Genomic DNA, 17007 nt, shown 5'->3' on the forward strand with positions numbered 1-17007 from the left:
CCTCTGTCTACACTTTGAAAGCGTTTCTTCAAGGGTTCTTTAGTAAAGACAGCAGTTCTTTACAGAGCCGTGAACACTCAAAGAACCATTTGAATGCTCAAATGGTGTCTCTGCATGGTGAAATGATTGTTCAGATTAATGGAGAATGTGTTGGTTCTGTATAACACCCAAAGGGTGCTATACAGGGTGCCAAACTAGTAAGAAGAGAACCCCTTTTGGTGCTATATAGAACCATTTTCAAAAAGCTTCTATATAGAACCATATACAACACGCTCTCCATTGTTCTGAAGAACCATTTCACCATGCAGAGAACCATTTAAGCATGCAAACGGTATGATACGAGTGTAGCTCCATTAGCTCATCTGAAGGGGCAGCTCCTACCACCAAAACCTCCTCCACATCAGACATGAAAACCTGCCGCATTAAAATCGGCCTACATTGGCACTTTGTTGGCTCTCAAACCTTCATGTCTGCGCTGAACATCTTGCAAAGATGGTTTGAATGAGTGATATTTTTAAACGCTCCACTCAGGCCTGAGTGGTATGGCGGTAATATGATGATACTGTATATCTGACATGTCAAAATTTCTAATCCATGTCTGGACAAATAGATAAACACATTCCACCTGTTCATATTTAGAGGCTCACTGACTGGTGGTGTGGGAGTTCATTAAGAGGGCAAATCGCAGAACGGGGACTGTCGAGAAGCTGGTGAATAGGAAGCCAGTCCAGCCTCTTAAAAAACAAACCTTATTGAGCCTAAACAAAGCTCAGTTAATGTAAGGGTCACATGACTATTATAGATATCATGACTATCATCGCACTCCTGTCTAGTGGCATTTACTGAATGACGGCTTGAAAATCCTCACTCTGTTCACTTATTTGGTAACTGTGCAATGTGAACTACTTCTGAAATGACTAAGATGACTAGATGATTAAAAGCATTAGAGGTTCTATCACCAGCAGCTCAACACAAATGCTGTCATACCACACACGATGGTGGAATGTCTTGAAAGTTATTAAGGTACCAGAGCAGGACTTTCTAAGAATTTTGCAAACAGTCAATACATGAGAACAGAGCCGAATAGAGTAGAGCAGAACGGAACAGTGCTGTACCTTTCCCAGTGCTGAGCAGCACCTGAGTGTAGAGCTGTTGTAGTTTTTTGATCAGGTGATTCTGACTGTCTTCATTCTTACAGTCTGCAGCGCTCTGTTCTACAGCCGCCAACACCTCCCCGAAATAACACTCCACATCCTCCAGCTCCTACGCACACACACACAGACAACACACACACAGTTAAACACACACCGAACCCAAAATAACACTCCGCATCCTCCAGCTCCTACACACGAACACAGTTACACACAGACACACATAAATCACAAGTATAGCACAGTTGTATATATATATATATATATATATATATATATATACAACCGTGCTATACTTGTGATGTGTTTGTATAAATTTATTATTACTCTGTAACCAAATAATAATACACCAAAAACCATAACCTTAACCTCAGTATCCCAAACGCAATTTTTCTGCTTTTTAAGTTTTTCCAAAACTTGTAATTTGTGGTGAAAACAACTCATTTAATTGAGAACATTCTGCAGGTTTGCAAATCTCATGTAGGACATGTGGTCCTCACAAGTAGAGCAAGATAGGAACACACACACACACACAGGGTTAAATACACACGCAGAGATATGCAAACAAATATGAGCAAGACCACATGCACACACAGCTGCAGAACAGTGCGTGCACACACACACACACACACACAGATGTGTGGACAGCGTGCAGTCTGTCGCGTGGATGTCCGCGGCTGTTCTCTCCGTTTCTTCCTGCTCCTCTTTTTGAATCTGGAAATAAACTCCACATGCCTTTCACAGCGCTCCCACCTTCTGCTCATAACAGGACCCTCTTTGGGGCCGGATTCAACTATTTGGATGTATGTTTGTTGGGTGGGTATTTGATTTTACATTTTTTTTTTTCTTTTTTGGCAAAATTTAGCCTAGCAACGAAGGCATCCTGCAAAATACTGTAGTGTTCAGGGTTCTCCACATGCAGTTTTACATAAATTAGCTGAAAACAGCACCAAACATGGCAGGAAGAAACACCTCTTCAGCATTAATAGCTAAAAGCACAGCCCTCTGCTCTACTACAGAAAACCCACCACTCCCTTCACCATAAAAGTTCTCACACACAATGAACCTAAAACAGACCAGCGGAAACATTTCTTCTCTTAAAAAGACTTTAAACTGAACCACTTCTTTGGAGTGCTGACTAACTCATGCATGCACTGTGCTGTTACCCCCTAGCCCATCGCTAAGCGAGACCAGCAGGCCTGGCAGACGAAGTGAAGCCGCACTGTGGAATGTGGTTGTGACAGCTATTGCCAGCTGGTTAGCTACACAGCAGCAACTATAGCGACCATAGTTTGCTAACCCACAGCCTAGCCAATGTTAGCATTACGTGTTCTTACAGAAACATCTTAACTCTGAACTCTGTAAACCGCTGCTTTGAGATTTTTATCCTTTCTATTGAAAAATCTCAAGATACTGCGCACTCGATCGCCACTGTCCCCTCTTATTATCTTCATGTGTTAATGTTGATGATAAAATATTACAGTGATGGTGGTGAATAATGAGGAGACAGAGCGCCTGTTTATTAAGAGGAATAAGGCTAGCGTGCTCAGCTAAAACATTCGGGAAATGGAGACTGAAACTGGGGAGCAGCGACGCTCTGATAAACAGCAGGGAGCGCTCTCACAGTATTCTCAACTTACAGTTTATCACACTAGTTTTGTTTTGACCTTTTTTACATTAGTAACAGTGAAAACAGACACGTCAGCCAATAAGATGTTCTAAGATAAGACAAAAACGTAATATTCCGTAATATGAATTTGTGAAAAATCTTATCTTGACCAGTCAGATTTTTTAGCCCACTCAGGACTAAAGATAGGAAGTTTCTGTAACTCGGCCCCAGATCTGTGATATTAGTAGAAGAATGTGTTGTTATCACAAATAAGATGTTTCTCAACCAGTCAGGCTGTGCATTATAACAGACTAGAATTGATTTCTGCTGAGATCGCTCTCTAATCTAACACAGCTGTATGATCACACACATCTGTATATGAAAGAAACTAAATGGTTCTTATGTGCACATTCAGAATACAATCCATGTTGCTATGGACACGATTAATATTTTGTTTCATTTTTTTGAGATTTTGGTGCACTTCTATGGAGCCCTGCTGGTGACATCCTGTATAAAAAAAATGTTTAAAAAATGCACGGCCATGACTTAGTATGGCATGGGAATGAGATAATTAAGTTGTGGCCACAACTTAGTAAGTCGTGGGAATGAGATCCTAATGCCTGGCCACAACTAAGTAAGGTGTGGGACTGAGATAATTAAGCCTTCACCACAACTTAGTAAGGCATGATCTTGTTCCCACATCTTACTAAATTGTGGTCATGACTTAATTATCTCACTCCCATGTCTTACTCAGTCGTGGCCACAAATTAGGATCTCGTTCCCACACAATACTATGGTGTGACCATGCATTATTTTCATTTATGTGGGATGTCACAAGGAGGGCTTCCTTCACTAGTGAAAGATGGTTCTTTAGTAAAGACAATTGGACCTATTTAGAACCCTGAGTTCTATATGAAACCATTTGCATGTTTAAATTGCTCTTTGTGTGGTGCAATGCGTTATATATGGTTATACCTAGCAACCTTGTGGCACTGTAATAATAGCAAAACCCTTTTTGGTGCCATACAGAACCATTTTCAAAAACATGTTCTTCATCGATCTGAAGAACTAATTCATCACGCAAAGAACCACTTAACCCTTTAAAATACAGTCTTAATACATGCTTACAGGCTTATTATTCAATAACTACAGAGACTTCATTGCATACTACTTCAACTACGGTTAGGTGTTTGGTTCTAAATAAAGCTGTTCCCTTTGCTAAAGAACCCTAGAAGAACCACCTTTCTTAAGAGCATAGGTGTGTGTTGTGTATGTCCGAGAACAGCTTGCTGACCTGCAGGGCCTGGGCGAGCGTGGGGCCGTGGCAGTGTTCCTCTCCCAGAGCAGCCTGTAGGGAGCGCTGTACCACCTTCTGCATCAGACTCAGATGAGTCTCCGTCTGCCCTGCAGTTTCAATATCAGCCCTCAGAACCAAGCCCAGAGACTCGGAGAACACGACCGGGTCCGCAAACACAAACACCCTGCACACAGAGCACCGGGACAGAGGAGGATTAGACCACTAGACCAACTCTAGTAACTAAAATATTATAGTATTAAAGACAGCTGAAGGCATGAAAACACACTTTAATAACCTGTTGCTGAGGGGAGGGCCTGTGTGTGTGTGTGTGTGTGTGTGTGTGTGTGTGTGTGCCTCCTCACCACTCTTGTAGAGGATAATGTTCATTCCTCAGGTTGTGCTCAGACACTAACATCCTCTGATACAGCAGCCCTGTAATCAAAACACACACACAATGTCATAAATAAGGCAAAAATTCCTCTAACTGACCCTTACATATAGCATTTAAATGGACGGTACAGAGGAAAGTGTTTGTCAGGTTCGTATACATTCCCTCTTATGCAAGAGTTTGGGCTCCCCTGGTCAAATGGCATTTTTTTCACATATACACACACATACAGAATTTTATTGTCTAACACACTTCACAGTATCATTTTTAAGTGTAAATTTAGGGCTTAGGGTTTGGGAAAGTGCCTTTTAAATGATGACATTCGTACACATTTAACTTATTACTATCTCAGTTCATGCTTTGAGTTGAAGTAGATCATAACACAATCCTTTGTGTCTCTAAAAGGGCACTTTTACTAGAGAAGGAACAAACATTATAACCTTGCAACAGAAACAAGATTTTGGTCTGTTTCTGTTTGTCTTTGTGAAATTAGAAGTAAAATGTGCGCATGTGAAATCATGGTGCATTCTCCTCCTTTCAGTTATTCTCTAAAGCTGAAATTTAGACCACATGACCAGTTTTATTCGGTGTGATTCTGCGGGTAGCGCCTCGAAAAAAAAAAGAAAACGATAAGATCTATGAGTTTATATCCTGCGCTGCTGACTGAATTTAGCTCCACCGCTAACATGTTTTATTCTGAGCGCTTGATTAACTGCAGCAGTTTAAGGTAAATGCAAGTCAGTTAATCTGCAGTTTTGGGTGCTGTTGTTATGTAATGTGATATTAGTGCACAGAGAGCAAACAAAGCCCTATTATAATCCTCTGTGTGTGTGTGTGTGTGTGTGGGTGTGGGTGTGAGAGAGGGAGACCTGGCAAAGTCCGCTCCGTCTTTAGTAGTCGCGTGTAGCTCAACCCCACAGTGCAGAATGGCTGAGGCAGAGTCAACAGCCTCTTACATGCATTATAAATACGCTTATACAGATCATCAGGAATATACGCAGCCTGGAGAAACAAACATGGCAAGAGAACAGACTTCAATACTTACAGTAAAGACACAAACAAAACAACCACACTACAGAGCGGAGAATCTGTGTACCTGGATGACGGCATAGATGAGGGTGTGTAATAGTGGGATGATGTGGGTCTTCAGGTCGACTCTCTCAGCCTGAAAGCACACCATCAGAGTCAGAGTCATAGTAAGAATATCCGCATCAGAATCAGACAAAGAATCAGAAACATGAACGGAATCACAGTCACAATCAGAAACCAAATCAAAGTCAGAATCACAAGCAGCATCAAATTCAGAAGCAAAATCAGAATCAGCATCAGAATCACAATCAGAAACAAAACTAGAATGAGAATCAGTCACAATCAGAATCAGAATGACAACCAGAATCGAAATCAGAATCAAAACTAGAATGAGAATCAGTCGCAATCAGAATCAGCATCAGAATCACAACCAGAATCGAAATCAGAATCAAAACTAGAATGAGAATCAGTCACAATCAGAATCAGAATCACAACCAGAATCGAAATCAGAATCAAAACTAGAATGAGAATCAGTGACAATCAGAATCAGAATCACAACCAGAATCGAAATCAGAATCAAAACTAGAATGAGAATCAGTCACAATCAGAATCAGAATCACAACCAGAATCGAAATCAGAATCAAAACTAGAATGAGAAGTCAGAGTCAGAATTGCATTCAGTATCAGAATTAGAATCAGAGTCAGTGCCAGAATCACAATCACAATCAACATGAGAATCGGAATCAAAATCAGAATGAGGATCAGTCACAATCAAAATCAGAACAGAATCAGAGTCCGTCATAACCATTATTCATTATCGGAATTCGGATCTGTGTCAGAATCAGGGTCAAAAGCAGAGTCACTATCAGCCAAAATCACAATAAGAATCAGAAACAGGAGCATAATCAGAATCAGAGTCAGACTGAGAATCACAATCAGCATCAGATTCGGAGTCAGAATCATAATCTGATCATTGATTCTTATGGTGATTCTGATTCATTCCAAAACACAAAATTGGAACACGTGTGCAGCTACAACTGTATTATGGCGTCCACCACAGTCTGTAGGAGTGCGGGAGGCGTGGCCATGTGAAGAGGCTCTCGGGAGGTGCCTCGTTCCCAGTGAGAAAGGACAGTATCACTTGCTTCTAGCAATGTTGTTCTAGTGGAGACGTATTTATATTGCTCATGTTGCTGTGTTGGGCTGTGGGTGAGACAGCGGGGGTTAATGCGGCCACCACGGAGAGACATGTATGGCTAGCGGTGACCTTCCCTGCTGTCTCTCTGTGTTCAGTGGCGCTGGGCCTGTGGTTTCCCCTTGCTGCATGTTCAGTAAAACAGCACTTGCCTGTAAGCACTATGTTTCCTGGGTCTTATTCTACACCAACGCCCCAGTATATGCGGAACTCTGTAACTGGACTGCAGTGAAAGAGAATCAGACCTGTTTGGCCGCACCCTGATTCAAAAGGGTCTAACAATGTAAATAGTGGAGTGTACACCAAAGTTTACAAAGTCTGCAAATGATCAGCACCAACTGACCCATCACTTATGATAATAGTCACAGTAGTCATCTGATACCCCCTAAATAACCCCTCGGATTCTCTGAAAGTTAACTTATTATGTTGTTATACTATAAGCACAGGTTCAGTGAAGCTCAGTGAAGTGTTTATTTGCTTCACCCACAAACAGCTTCTCTCTTTGGTGTTCTTGACTAACTAGAGCTGCAGCACTGCTCTGCCTCAGGGTGGCGCTGTAGCAGACTGGTTCACCCAGTTGGTCATTCTTAGTCTAGAAACTAACTCTGTCGGGATTTCTCTGAAAAACTTGTGATGTGCTGCAGCAGATCCGTAAATCTGAGAATCCAGTTTCCCAAGAGTTTGGTGTAAAGAGCGAGTGTTTCTCATTTCTCACACTGAAGACAGAAGAGGAGATGAGTAAGATCTCAGTTAATGTGAGGAAGAGCACATCAGCAAACTACAACAAAGCATTTACAGGAGAGCAACTGATAAAATAAACATTTTGCTGCTGTTGAAGCATCATCAGCGCTGGAGTGAGTGAGTTAGCAACCAGACAATATGGGACCCCCTGTATTCAGGGGGTATTTGGCACACAAGATGCATTGAGGCAGATATGAGCGTATCTGTCTCACGAGCTTTTCTGATGGGGAAAAACCTGCTCTTCTCCACTGAAGCACTACAAAATCCAAGATAACTAATAGAGCTAGCTAATGCACATCACTGAAGAAATTCAGTATGATATCAGACTCGGTAAGGTCCATCTCATTCTCGATTAATTCAAATGCATTCAAACGGAAATTTCCTCTCATGGTCCGGCTTTGGCTCTAGTATTCCAAGTAAAGAAACAAAGCTCCAACTGTGAGAACGAACTGCAGTAACTGTTGTTCTACGACACTGAGATGTTTGCTTCATGCAGTCTGGGAGGTTTTTAATAGCTTTTATAAATAGGATGAAGTCATTACAGAATGGTACAGATCAAGATTGGCAGGCTGGGATCGTTTCCTTCAGCATTCCGAAGCCTCTTCCGCAGGTTTCAGCCTTTCAGTAAGCGGAATTATGTTCTGATTATGTGACACTATCTGTGATTCATCACTGAAACATTTCCTTATAATCTACCAGACCAAAACAAAAGCATTGTTTCCAAAAACTCAGAAGTTTGGTTCAGTCTCTAATCAGTCATCTAGACAATCCCAGACCCTGAATCGGACAGTCACACGCTGGAAAGCAGACTGCAAAACTGCTCTGTTTTGCATGGTTAGCAGCAAAAAAGCTCACATAAACACTAAAAGCGAGTCAGCAGCGAGTGTGTGGTCACTTACTCTCTCCAGCTCCTTCACAGCCACTCTGACCAAGGCCAGATTCCTCACAGGATCAGACTGCACCTTCTTATGTAAGGTCCATCTCAGCATTCCTGTAAACACGCAAACACAGAGAGAGTTGTATTGCTGTGTAATGGTCAGGGCTGTTCGATGGTTCGACCCTCGGTCCGGGCGCTTCTTCAGTGGCGGCGGCGGCTGTGTTTTCTGGGGCAGTCGTGGGCTGGAGGTCAGGGAACCAGCCTCGCAACCAGAAGGTTGCCGGTTCGATCCCCAGAGCTGACAGCACATGACTGAGGTGTCCTTGAGCAAGACACCTAACCCCCAACTGCTCCCTGGGTGCTGTGGATTGGGCTGCCCACCACTCTGGACAAGTGTGCTCACTGCCCCTAGTGTGTGAGTGTGTGCTCACTAGGAGTGTATGTGGTGTCTCACTTCACGGATGGGTTAAATGTGGGGGTGAAATTTCCCCGTTGTGGGACTAATAAGGGTCACTTAATCTTAATAATATGCAGGATGTTAGGAGGAAAAAATTGTCCCTAAAGAAAACTTCTTATTTCAGATTTTCCACTATTTTCCCATCATCAACAATCCATACAAAACTCAGAAGACACGTGTAGGTTCACTTGTGGTTTTGAATAGTAAAAAAAATGTCTATAATTGTGCTGTAGGTCATGAAGTTCTTCTCACCACCACTGTAAAGACATCGGAACAATTTTAAAAGGTGGAGATGACGTTTCACAGCAAAATGACGAGCGACAAAAAACAAAATATATTCAGCTCCTGCTGGCAGATGATGCTGTCAGCACTGGCTAATGTCAGCTCAGTAAAGGTAACATCAAACTATATGTTAGAAAGCAGAATGTCTTGTGTAAGCGAGGAACATTTCAGTGATGTTAAGCTCAGTGTAATTAAACTGGAGCTGTACTGAGGAGGCCGCTCATTAATCAAATTGTTATAATGAAATTGTTATATTTGATTGATGTTTTATGCTGATATAAAATTCTTAGATGCTTTGTGCTTGTTCTTGATTCTACGATGGCTTATGAATGAATAATTTAATGGCTTTTGTGTACAGCAGCATGTATCATTTTTGTATATGATTTTTTTTTATGTGTAGTTTTTGTTATACAAAATTAGAGGCCAGAATGTCATAGTCCCTTTTTAAAGCTTTGGGTTAAGCAATGGCCGGTTGTGAGTAATTGTTTTGAATTATGTTTATGTTTGATGTGATTAATGTTGTGTCTGCTGGCCTGTCATGAGATGACGTAACAGGGCAAACAGTTCAGGGAGGCAAGGTGTGGTTTTGGGTGGGCCGACAGAAAATAGGAGTCAAAAATAAATAAATAAAAGGTAAAAAAATGCTGTTTTGATCAGGCTCTTCCTTACAAACATCCTTAAAAGGCCGTTTTTCTTTAAGTTGACCTAGGATTTTTCTTTAGGTTGACCTTAATCTACAACCACTTTTCAGTCATATTTCATTTCTGTAAATCATTTTAATGTTACTTGAGGATTGTGGTGTTAATCCAGCCTGGCTTTTGCATTTTTCAAAGCATGGACGAAATAGTCAGCACAGAAACCGCAACACTCTGGTCGACTTGGGGAGAAAAGAACAGTGACAACAGGGAAGATGTTACATCTGTTTCAGGACGCTTTCAGGATGGTGAAGTTGCGAGCATTAAAACTTAGAATCTGTAGCATATACAATCAGAAAAACACTAAATTATTCATGCCAGCTGTAAATGAAGTAACGCAGTGTTTACATGCACCCAATAATCAGATGAGATAATAAAATCAGATTTTGTCAGTAACCCAATCAACGTGTTTACACGCACTTGACTAATCAGATAATGGGAAACTCCAGGTCTACATAAGTCGGACAGTACTCAAATTTCTGATTTACAACCAGCCAATAAACTCACATTTATATGTTTTATCAGTTATCAATTATAATCAGATTGAGCACGTCAAATGTTGCCCTGGCATTTAGTTTCATTCCTGTTTTAGTGAAAAACAAATTATAACAAGAAATGTACATTTAAAAACTCATCCGACACATTTAATCACTTTTGTTTACCTTACTGTTGCATTAGTTTTACAGCTGAAATTGTTGCTGAATTAAAAGTTTGATGCTCTTAATTTTATATTACACTTATTTACATTCATTCAACTGATTTAAACACATACATTTTAACATATGACACCAAATCAAATCAAATAAACAGGGCCAAATATGAGAAACAGTTTAAATGTGCTGTAACGGATGGGAGCGAGGAGGCGGACGCATGTGCTGAGGTAAGAGACGTTTATCATGGGCAAATCCAGGGTCAAACATCCAACGTGGAGAACAGGAGGGACAGACATGACGAAATGAAGACAGAATCAAGCACCAAACACCACGAGAATCCAACGCATCCAACAATTCAGACAGTTTAGACAATTCACACAAAGACCAGTAACCAGACAGGGGAAAAGACAGGGCTTAAATACATAAGGGTAAACGAGGGACAGGTGGAAACACAGGTGGGGACAATCGGGGCGGAGTATCCAAACAAGGGGCTGGACTAAAAACCAAAACAAAAACACATGGCCAGGACTGGGAGGGGCCAATCATGACGCATGCTAGTGTTGATAAAAGAGGAAATATGATACATTGTATAAGAAACATAAGTGTTTAAAACTTAATATCAATATTAGCATCAAACTTTTGATTCATCAACCATTTGAACTGTGAAATAAATGCAGCAGTAATATAAACAAAAGCGATTGAACATATGTGGGGTGAATTTTTAAATGTAGCTTTCTTGTGACATTTAAATGTATTTTTCATTGTAACATAACTGTTATATTAATACAGTTGAAAGACCAGTAATAAAGTTGTTTGTTTCTACTCTGAAACTTTAGGATTAGAAAGAAGACTGGGTTTGTCTCTTTGATTCTTTTAGGGAAAAACAAGCATTGTGAAAAAGGACAACACACACACACACAGACTAACGTTCTGATTCCGATACTGCTCTTTAGAAAGTCATTTTCCAGCTTTTATGGGAAATCTCCTGCGGGAGACAAACATTACCCAGCTCCTATAAGCATGAGAGCTCGGTTACAAAACAACCTTTTACTGGCAGGTGCAAAATGTAACAGGTGCTCGGCAACTAAGACGCTGTGTCTCTAAATATAGCTCAGAGCCTGTGTCAACCCCTGCAGATTCCACGATCCTAAGCAATGATAACAGTGTGTAAACACAGCAGTGTTTTCACAGGCGCTGCTCCTCAGCGAAGCGTCACTTAAGCGTATGTAAACATGGTGAGATTGCATATTCCAGATAACGATTAGATAAGTAAGTGTAAGCACACATCAGGTGAGTGCAGGCTGCTGATCAATAAATATTTCAGGTCATCAAGCTCTCTAGATAAACATACACTAAAGCATTCTACAGGTGAGTGCGTATTGCAGGTAAGAGAAAACGCTAGGGCAGAGGTTCCCGATCCCAGTCCTGACGACAGGACACTACGCATGTTTTTGTGATTTATCTCATCCAGCACGCCTGATTCAACTCGTTGGCTGGGACAGGTGTGTAGTGTATAGAAACCACAAACGTGTGCAAAGCAAAGGGTCACCAAGACTTTGATTGGAAACGGTAATTGGTAATGTACTGTAAAGAATACCACAGGTGGGTGTAAACTTCAGGTAAGAATTATCTTTAGATAAATGTACACTAAAGTATACTAAAGTTGAGTGTATATTTCAGGGAGGAATGAACTCAGAAAAAGCACATTAACTAAAGTATTCTACAGGTGAGTATGTGCTGCAGGCAAGAATAAACTCTAGGAAAATATACAGCATAGTGTTTCGCAGGTCAGTGAGGGCATAAACATACAGTATATTGCCAAAAGTTTTCACTCACCCATCCAAATCACTGAATTCAGGTGTTCCAGTCACTTCCATGGCCACAGGTGTATAAAGCCGAGCCCCTAGGCCTGCAGACTGCTTCTACAGACATTAGTGAAAGAATGGGTCGCTCTCAGGAGCTCAGTGAACTCCAGCGTGGTGCCGTGATCGGACGCCACCTGTGCAGCAAGTCCAGTCGTGAAATTTCCTCACTACTAAATATTCCACAGTCAACTGTCAGTGGGATTATAACAAAGTGGAAGCGATTGGGAACGACAGCAACTCAGCCACGAAGTGGTCGGCCACGTAAATTGAGCACCAACTTTCTGCAGAGTCAATTGCTACAGACCTCCCAACTTCATGTGGCCTTCAGATCAGCTCCAGAACAGCATACAGAGCTTCATGGAATGGGTTTCCATGGCCGAGCAGCTGCATCCAAGCCTTACGTCACCAAGCGCAATGCAAAGCGTGGAATGCAGTGGAGTAAAGTGCCGCCACTGGACTCTAGAGCAGTGGAGACGTGTTCTCTGGAGTGACCAATCACGCTTCTCTGTCTGGCAATCCAATGGAAGAATCTGGGTTTGGTGGTTGCCAGGAGGACGGTACTTCTCCGACTGCATTGTGCCAAGTGTAAAGTTTTGAGGGGGGATTATGGTGTGGGGCTGTTTTTCAGGAGTTGGGCTCGGCCCCTTAGTTCCAGTGAAAGGAACTCAAAGCTTCAGCACCAAGAGATTTTGGACAATTTAATGCTCCCAACTTTGTGGGAACAGTTTGGGGACGGCCCCTTCCTGTTCCAACATGACTGCACACCAGTGCACAGAGCAAGGTCCACAATGGATGAGTCAGTTTGGTGGGGAAGAACTTGATTGGCCTGCACAGAGTCCTGACCTCAACCCGATAGAACACTTTGGGATGAATTAGAGAGGAGACTGTGAGCCAGGCCTTCTCGTCCAACATCAGTGTCTGACCTCACAAATGAGCTTCTGGAAGAATGCTCAAAAATTCCCATAAACACACTCCTAACCCTTGTGGAAAGCCTTCTCAGAAGAGTTGAAGCTGTTATAGCTGCAAAGGGTGGGCCGACATCATATTAAACCCTATGGATTAAGAATGGGATGTCACTCAAATTCACATGCATGTGAAGCCAGACGAGCGAATACTTTTGGCAATACAGTGTACTTCAGGTGAGAATGAACTTGAGGTAAATGTACATATACTAAAGTATTCTGCAGGTGAGTACATACTCAAGTTGAGAACCTTCTTCAGGTGAGTGTATATTTTGAATGAGTGCATCTCCAAGTTCATATTTCAGGTAAGTATGCTCTCTATGCAAATGTAAACCAGAGAACATTCCAGTTGAGCTCATTCTATGGGTGGGCATGCACTCCAGGCTAATGTTTACTAAATTATACAACAGGTGCATATTTCTGGTAGCTGTGCACTCTAGGTAAATGTTTCCTCAATCTTTCCCAGTGAGCGCCTCACCTTTGTTGATCACAGGCTGCAGAGAGTCAAGCTCCCTCAGAATGGCCTGCAGGCCTCGGTAGATTTCCGACTCGAGCGCTGCAAATTCTGAAAATGTAAACAATGAGATAGAGTTTAAGGATTTGCCGGCTAACAATGTGTCAGGTTTTTCAGGTTTGCAGCTTAAATACACAACCAGCTCCTAATCACTCTCCTCCATTCTGTCACTGCACACACACACACACACACACACACACACACACACACACACACACACACACTGAAGGTGTTGAAATGCTATGGTATCCCAGGTGGTTTGCTAGGGTGTTGTTAGCCAGTTGCTATGAAAACCCAGGTGGATTGGTATGGTGTTGTTAGGCAGTTGCCATAATATCCCAGGTGGTTGCTAGGGCATTGCTAGGCAGTTGCTATGTGAAATTACTAAAAATCTGAAATCAAGACAGTTTATAGAGTCACATAATCATGGAATAACTTTCTTTGACTGAGTTTTTACAGGTGGACGTCTGGTTCACTGTGAACAATTCTGTCTCGGTAAGTTTCTCTAGAATGGAGTATTCTACACCAAACCTGACTCTGTTTATAATTCTGAAGAATTCAGATGTTGGTGAGTGTGTGTGTGTGTGTGTGTGTGTGTGTGTGTGTGTGTGTGTGTGTGTGAGTGTGTGTGTGTGTGTGTGCATGGCAAAGCTAACAGGACGGTGTATTTTTACCTGCTGAATCCATACTGGCAAAGCTGGGGCAGCAGCTACAGTCTACCCGCAATGCCCTGGGACAGGCTGGGTCCAGTGGGCATGATCTTGATGTCACGGCCGAAATTCACCCTGATGGATACACAGAGCAGGAGATGGGCGTGCATTCATTCAGAAACAAATAAAACTACAAAACATTGGGAGTGTTTGTGAATTGCAAATGAAGACAGAATGCAGTGATTTCAAAATCTACATTTCACCTGTATCTTAACGACAATCTAAATCAGAATCAGAATCCTTAATTGATCCCAGAGGGAAACTGCAGTTGTTATAGTTGCAACCATTTATGCAAAAGAATAAACACTTTAACAATTTAAAACAAAGATAAAGAGAAAGTTGCAATAAGTCCATGAGATTTAAGTTCTTATGAGTACAGTAAAGTGGCGGTGACTGTGATAATCAATATTAAACATCTGGTATAAAGCAGGTCAAATTATTGTACCTCTGAGTTATTACACATGAAATTATTATTATTACACATATGAACAGTTTGGTGTTGAGGTTTGCGCAGATGAACCACATGCTGTGAATCACACACTGAGGGAGGAGTTATAGAGTTTGATGGCCACACATAAAAATGACTTCCTGTGGTGCTCTGTGGTGCATTTTGGTAGAATAAACAGTACAAAGTACAAAACAATCCAAAGACGAGATATTTGATATTGTATTTTTTCAGATTCATTCTTCAATAAAAGCAGTAATTTATTCTCAATAAATGCAGTAACTTCAGTGAATAAAGTAATTTATCTTAATGCATTTATTTCTCCTCCATAAATAGAGTAATTTACCACAATAAAAGTATTAATTTACCTCAATAAACACAAACATTTTCCCAATAAATGCTTTAATTTATCCTCAACAAATTCATTGGTTTATTCTCAATAAATGCAGTAATTTATCTTAATTAATGTTTTAATTTATCCTCCATAAATACACTAATTTACCACATTAAAAGCATTAATTTACCTCAATAAACACAATTTATCCTCAATAAATTCATTAGTTTATTCACTAGTAATGCAGTAAACAAATAATTTACCTCGATAAATGCATTCATTTACTTCAATAAATGCTCTGTAAACAGCAAATGCCTAAAAATGTTCTCTTGGAGGTGTTTAATGAGCAGCTAACAAGCAGCACATGAGAGCTGGTACGCGGTTTGGGACGGGAGCTAATAATGCAGCGGGAAATCTCAGCCGTTTAAATTTCAGCTTTCGTTTGTCATCACTACAGCAACAAATCAAATAAAATCAAGCAAATACACTCAAATAGATCAGGTAATAAGCTTTGGATTAAATTGGATTTAAAAAAGAATCAAAAACAAAAGTTGTGTTTACTGTCTTATGGCTTCATCTCATTACAGACACAGCACTGCTGAATGAACTTCATGGGTGCTACCAAAATAGTGGAGGACTATCAGTTGGGTGCATGGCCTGCTGGCGTGACTGATTCTGCTGAGCGCAACTCAAATTTCTCTTCTACAAAGTGCTATTGGTTGAATTATACTGTCAAACAATTTGGACCCAAGTTGTACAGGAATTAGAATTTTTGTGGAAATTGTTTCTAACAACGAATAATAGCTCTAATTTTTTTATCACAATCTTTCTGATGCGGTGATGGTGATTCAGGGGTAAGTATAATTTAACACATGCTAAGGGATATCTAGTGTCCTGAACTCTGGGTTTCTGTGTAACATTGTTACGTTTGTCTTTTCAGACTGACAGACAGGGCCCAGGTAGCGACACAGCAGGAGTTCATATTATAGAGCAGGAGAGCAGGACCTGCACACTGTTCCAGCTGTGGCTCTAACTCTTTAATGCAGATGTTGAACAGTGTTGGACTCAGTACTCTGTACTTTTGTTGCCAGTATTCACTGCACACATGTTTTTTATGTAAATTTGTTTTTTAATGTCGTAAACTTTACCCCCAACTGCACTGTGGAGAACTCTGTAACAGACAGTGGTGGACAGTAACTGAGTAAATGTAATTTGTTACTGGACTTAAGTAGTTTTTTCATGTATCTGTACTTTACTTTACTTTAAGTTTTTCCAATTTGGGCGACTTTTTACTTTCACTCCACTGTATTTCAAAGTCAAATATCTTTTTACTAAACTACATTACGAGAAATCTGTCGTTCCTTTTGGTTTATGTGTGTATAAAAACACCAATCAGGGCACAGCCGTCACTTTGTTCTGAGCTGGTTTTGACCTGTTGGTCATACCGACCCAGTGCAGCACGCGGTTCAACGTCAGCGCAGCAGCGTAAAACTTTGGGAGAGTCTGTTCAACATAAATGATGAACTAACCTAACTTTGTGTAAATAGAGCACAATATAGAAATATGTCCACATATGCAGTCGAGACTGACGCGGCTTTTTTCTGAATTTCTACAAACACCATTTCATTTTATAGTAAATGAGTTTGGGCTGGTTTATGTTTATGAACAGAGGCCTACAGATGCAATACACACACACACACACACACACACACACACACACACACACACACACACACACACACACTTTTCTCATTTTCTCATAAGTACATCTGAAGGCAAACACTTTGTACTTTTATCAGCTGG

At 41.0% G+C, this 17007-nt stretch overlaps 1 protein-coding gene across 2 annotated transcripts in view; it reads right to left on the reverse strand.

Annotated features, from left to right (window-relative positions):
- LOC108442174 (phosphoinositide 3-kinase regulatory subunit 6) overlaps nt 1-17007 on the reverse strand; it is a 45840-nt gene that overhangs the window by 15685 nt on the left and 13148 nt on the right. For both annotated transcript variants that reach the window (XM_037536376.1, XM_017722084.2), the window contains 8 exons: nt 14390-14500; nt 13680-13766; nt 8310-8401; nt 5542-5610; nt 5315-5447; nt 4420-4489; nt 4055-4241; nt 1116-1263 (listed from right to left, as the gene is read on the reverse strand). In XM_037536376.1, the coding sequence (XP_037392273.1) occupies nt 1116-1263; nt 4055-4241; nt 4420-4489; nt 5315-5447; nt 5542-5610; nt 8310-8401; nt 13680-13766; nt 14390-14402 (799 nt within the window). In that variant the 5' untranslated portion in view covers nt 14403-14500. The remainder of the gene's footprint in view (nt 1-1115; nt 1264-4054; nt 4242-4419; nt 4490-5314; nt 5448-5541; nt 5611-8309; nt 8402-13679; nt 13767-14389; nt 14501-17007) is intronic.

This window comes from Pygocentrus nattereri, chromosome 30 (genome assembly GCF_015220715.1).
Source record: "Pygocentrus nattereri isolate fPygNat1 chromosome 30, fPygNat1.pri, whole genome shotgun sequence".
Taxonomy (NCBI): domain Eukaryota; kingdom Metazoa; phylum Chordata; class Actinopteri; order Characiformes; family Serrasalmidae; genus Pygocentrus; species Pygocentrus nattereri.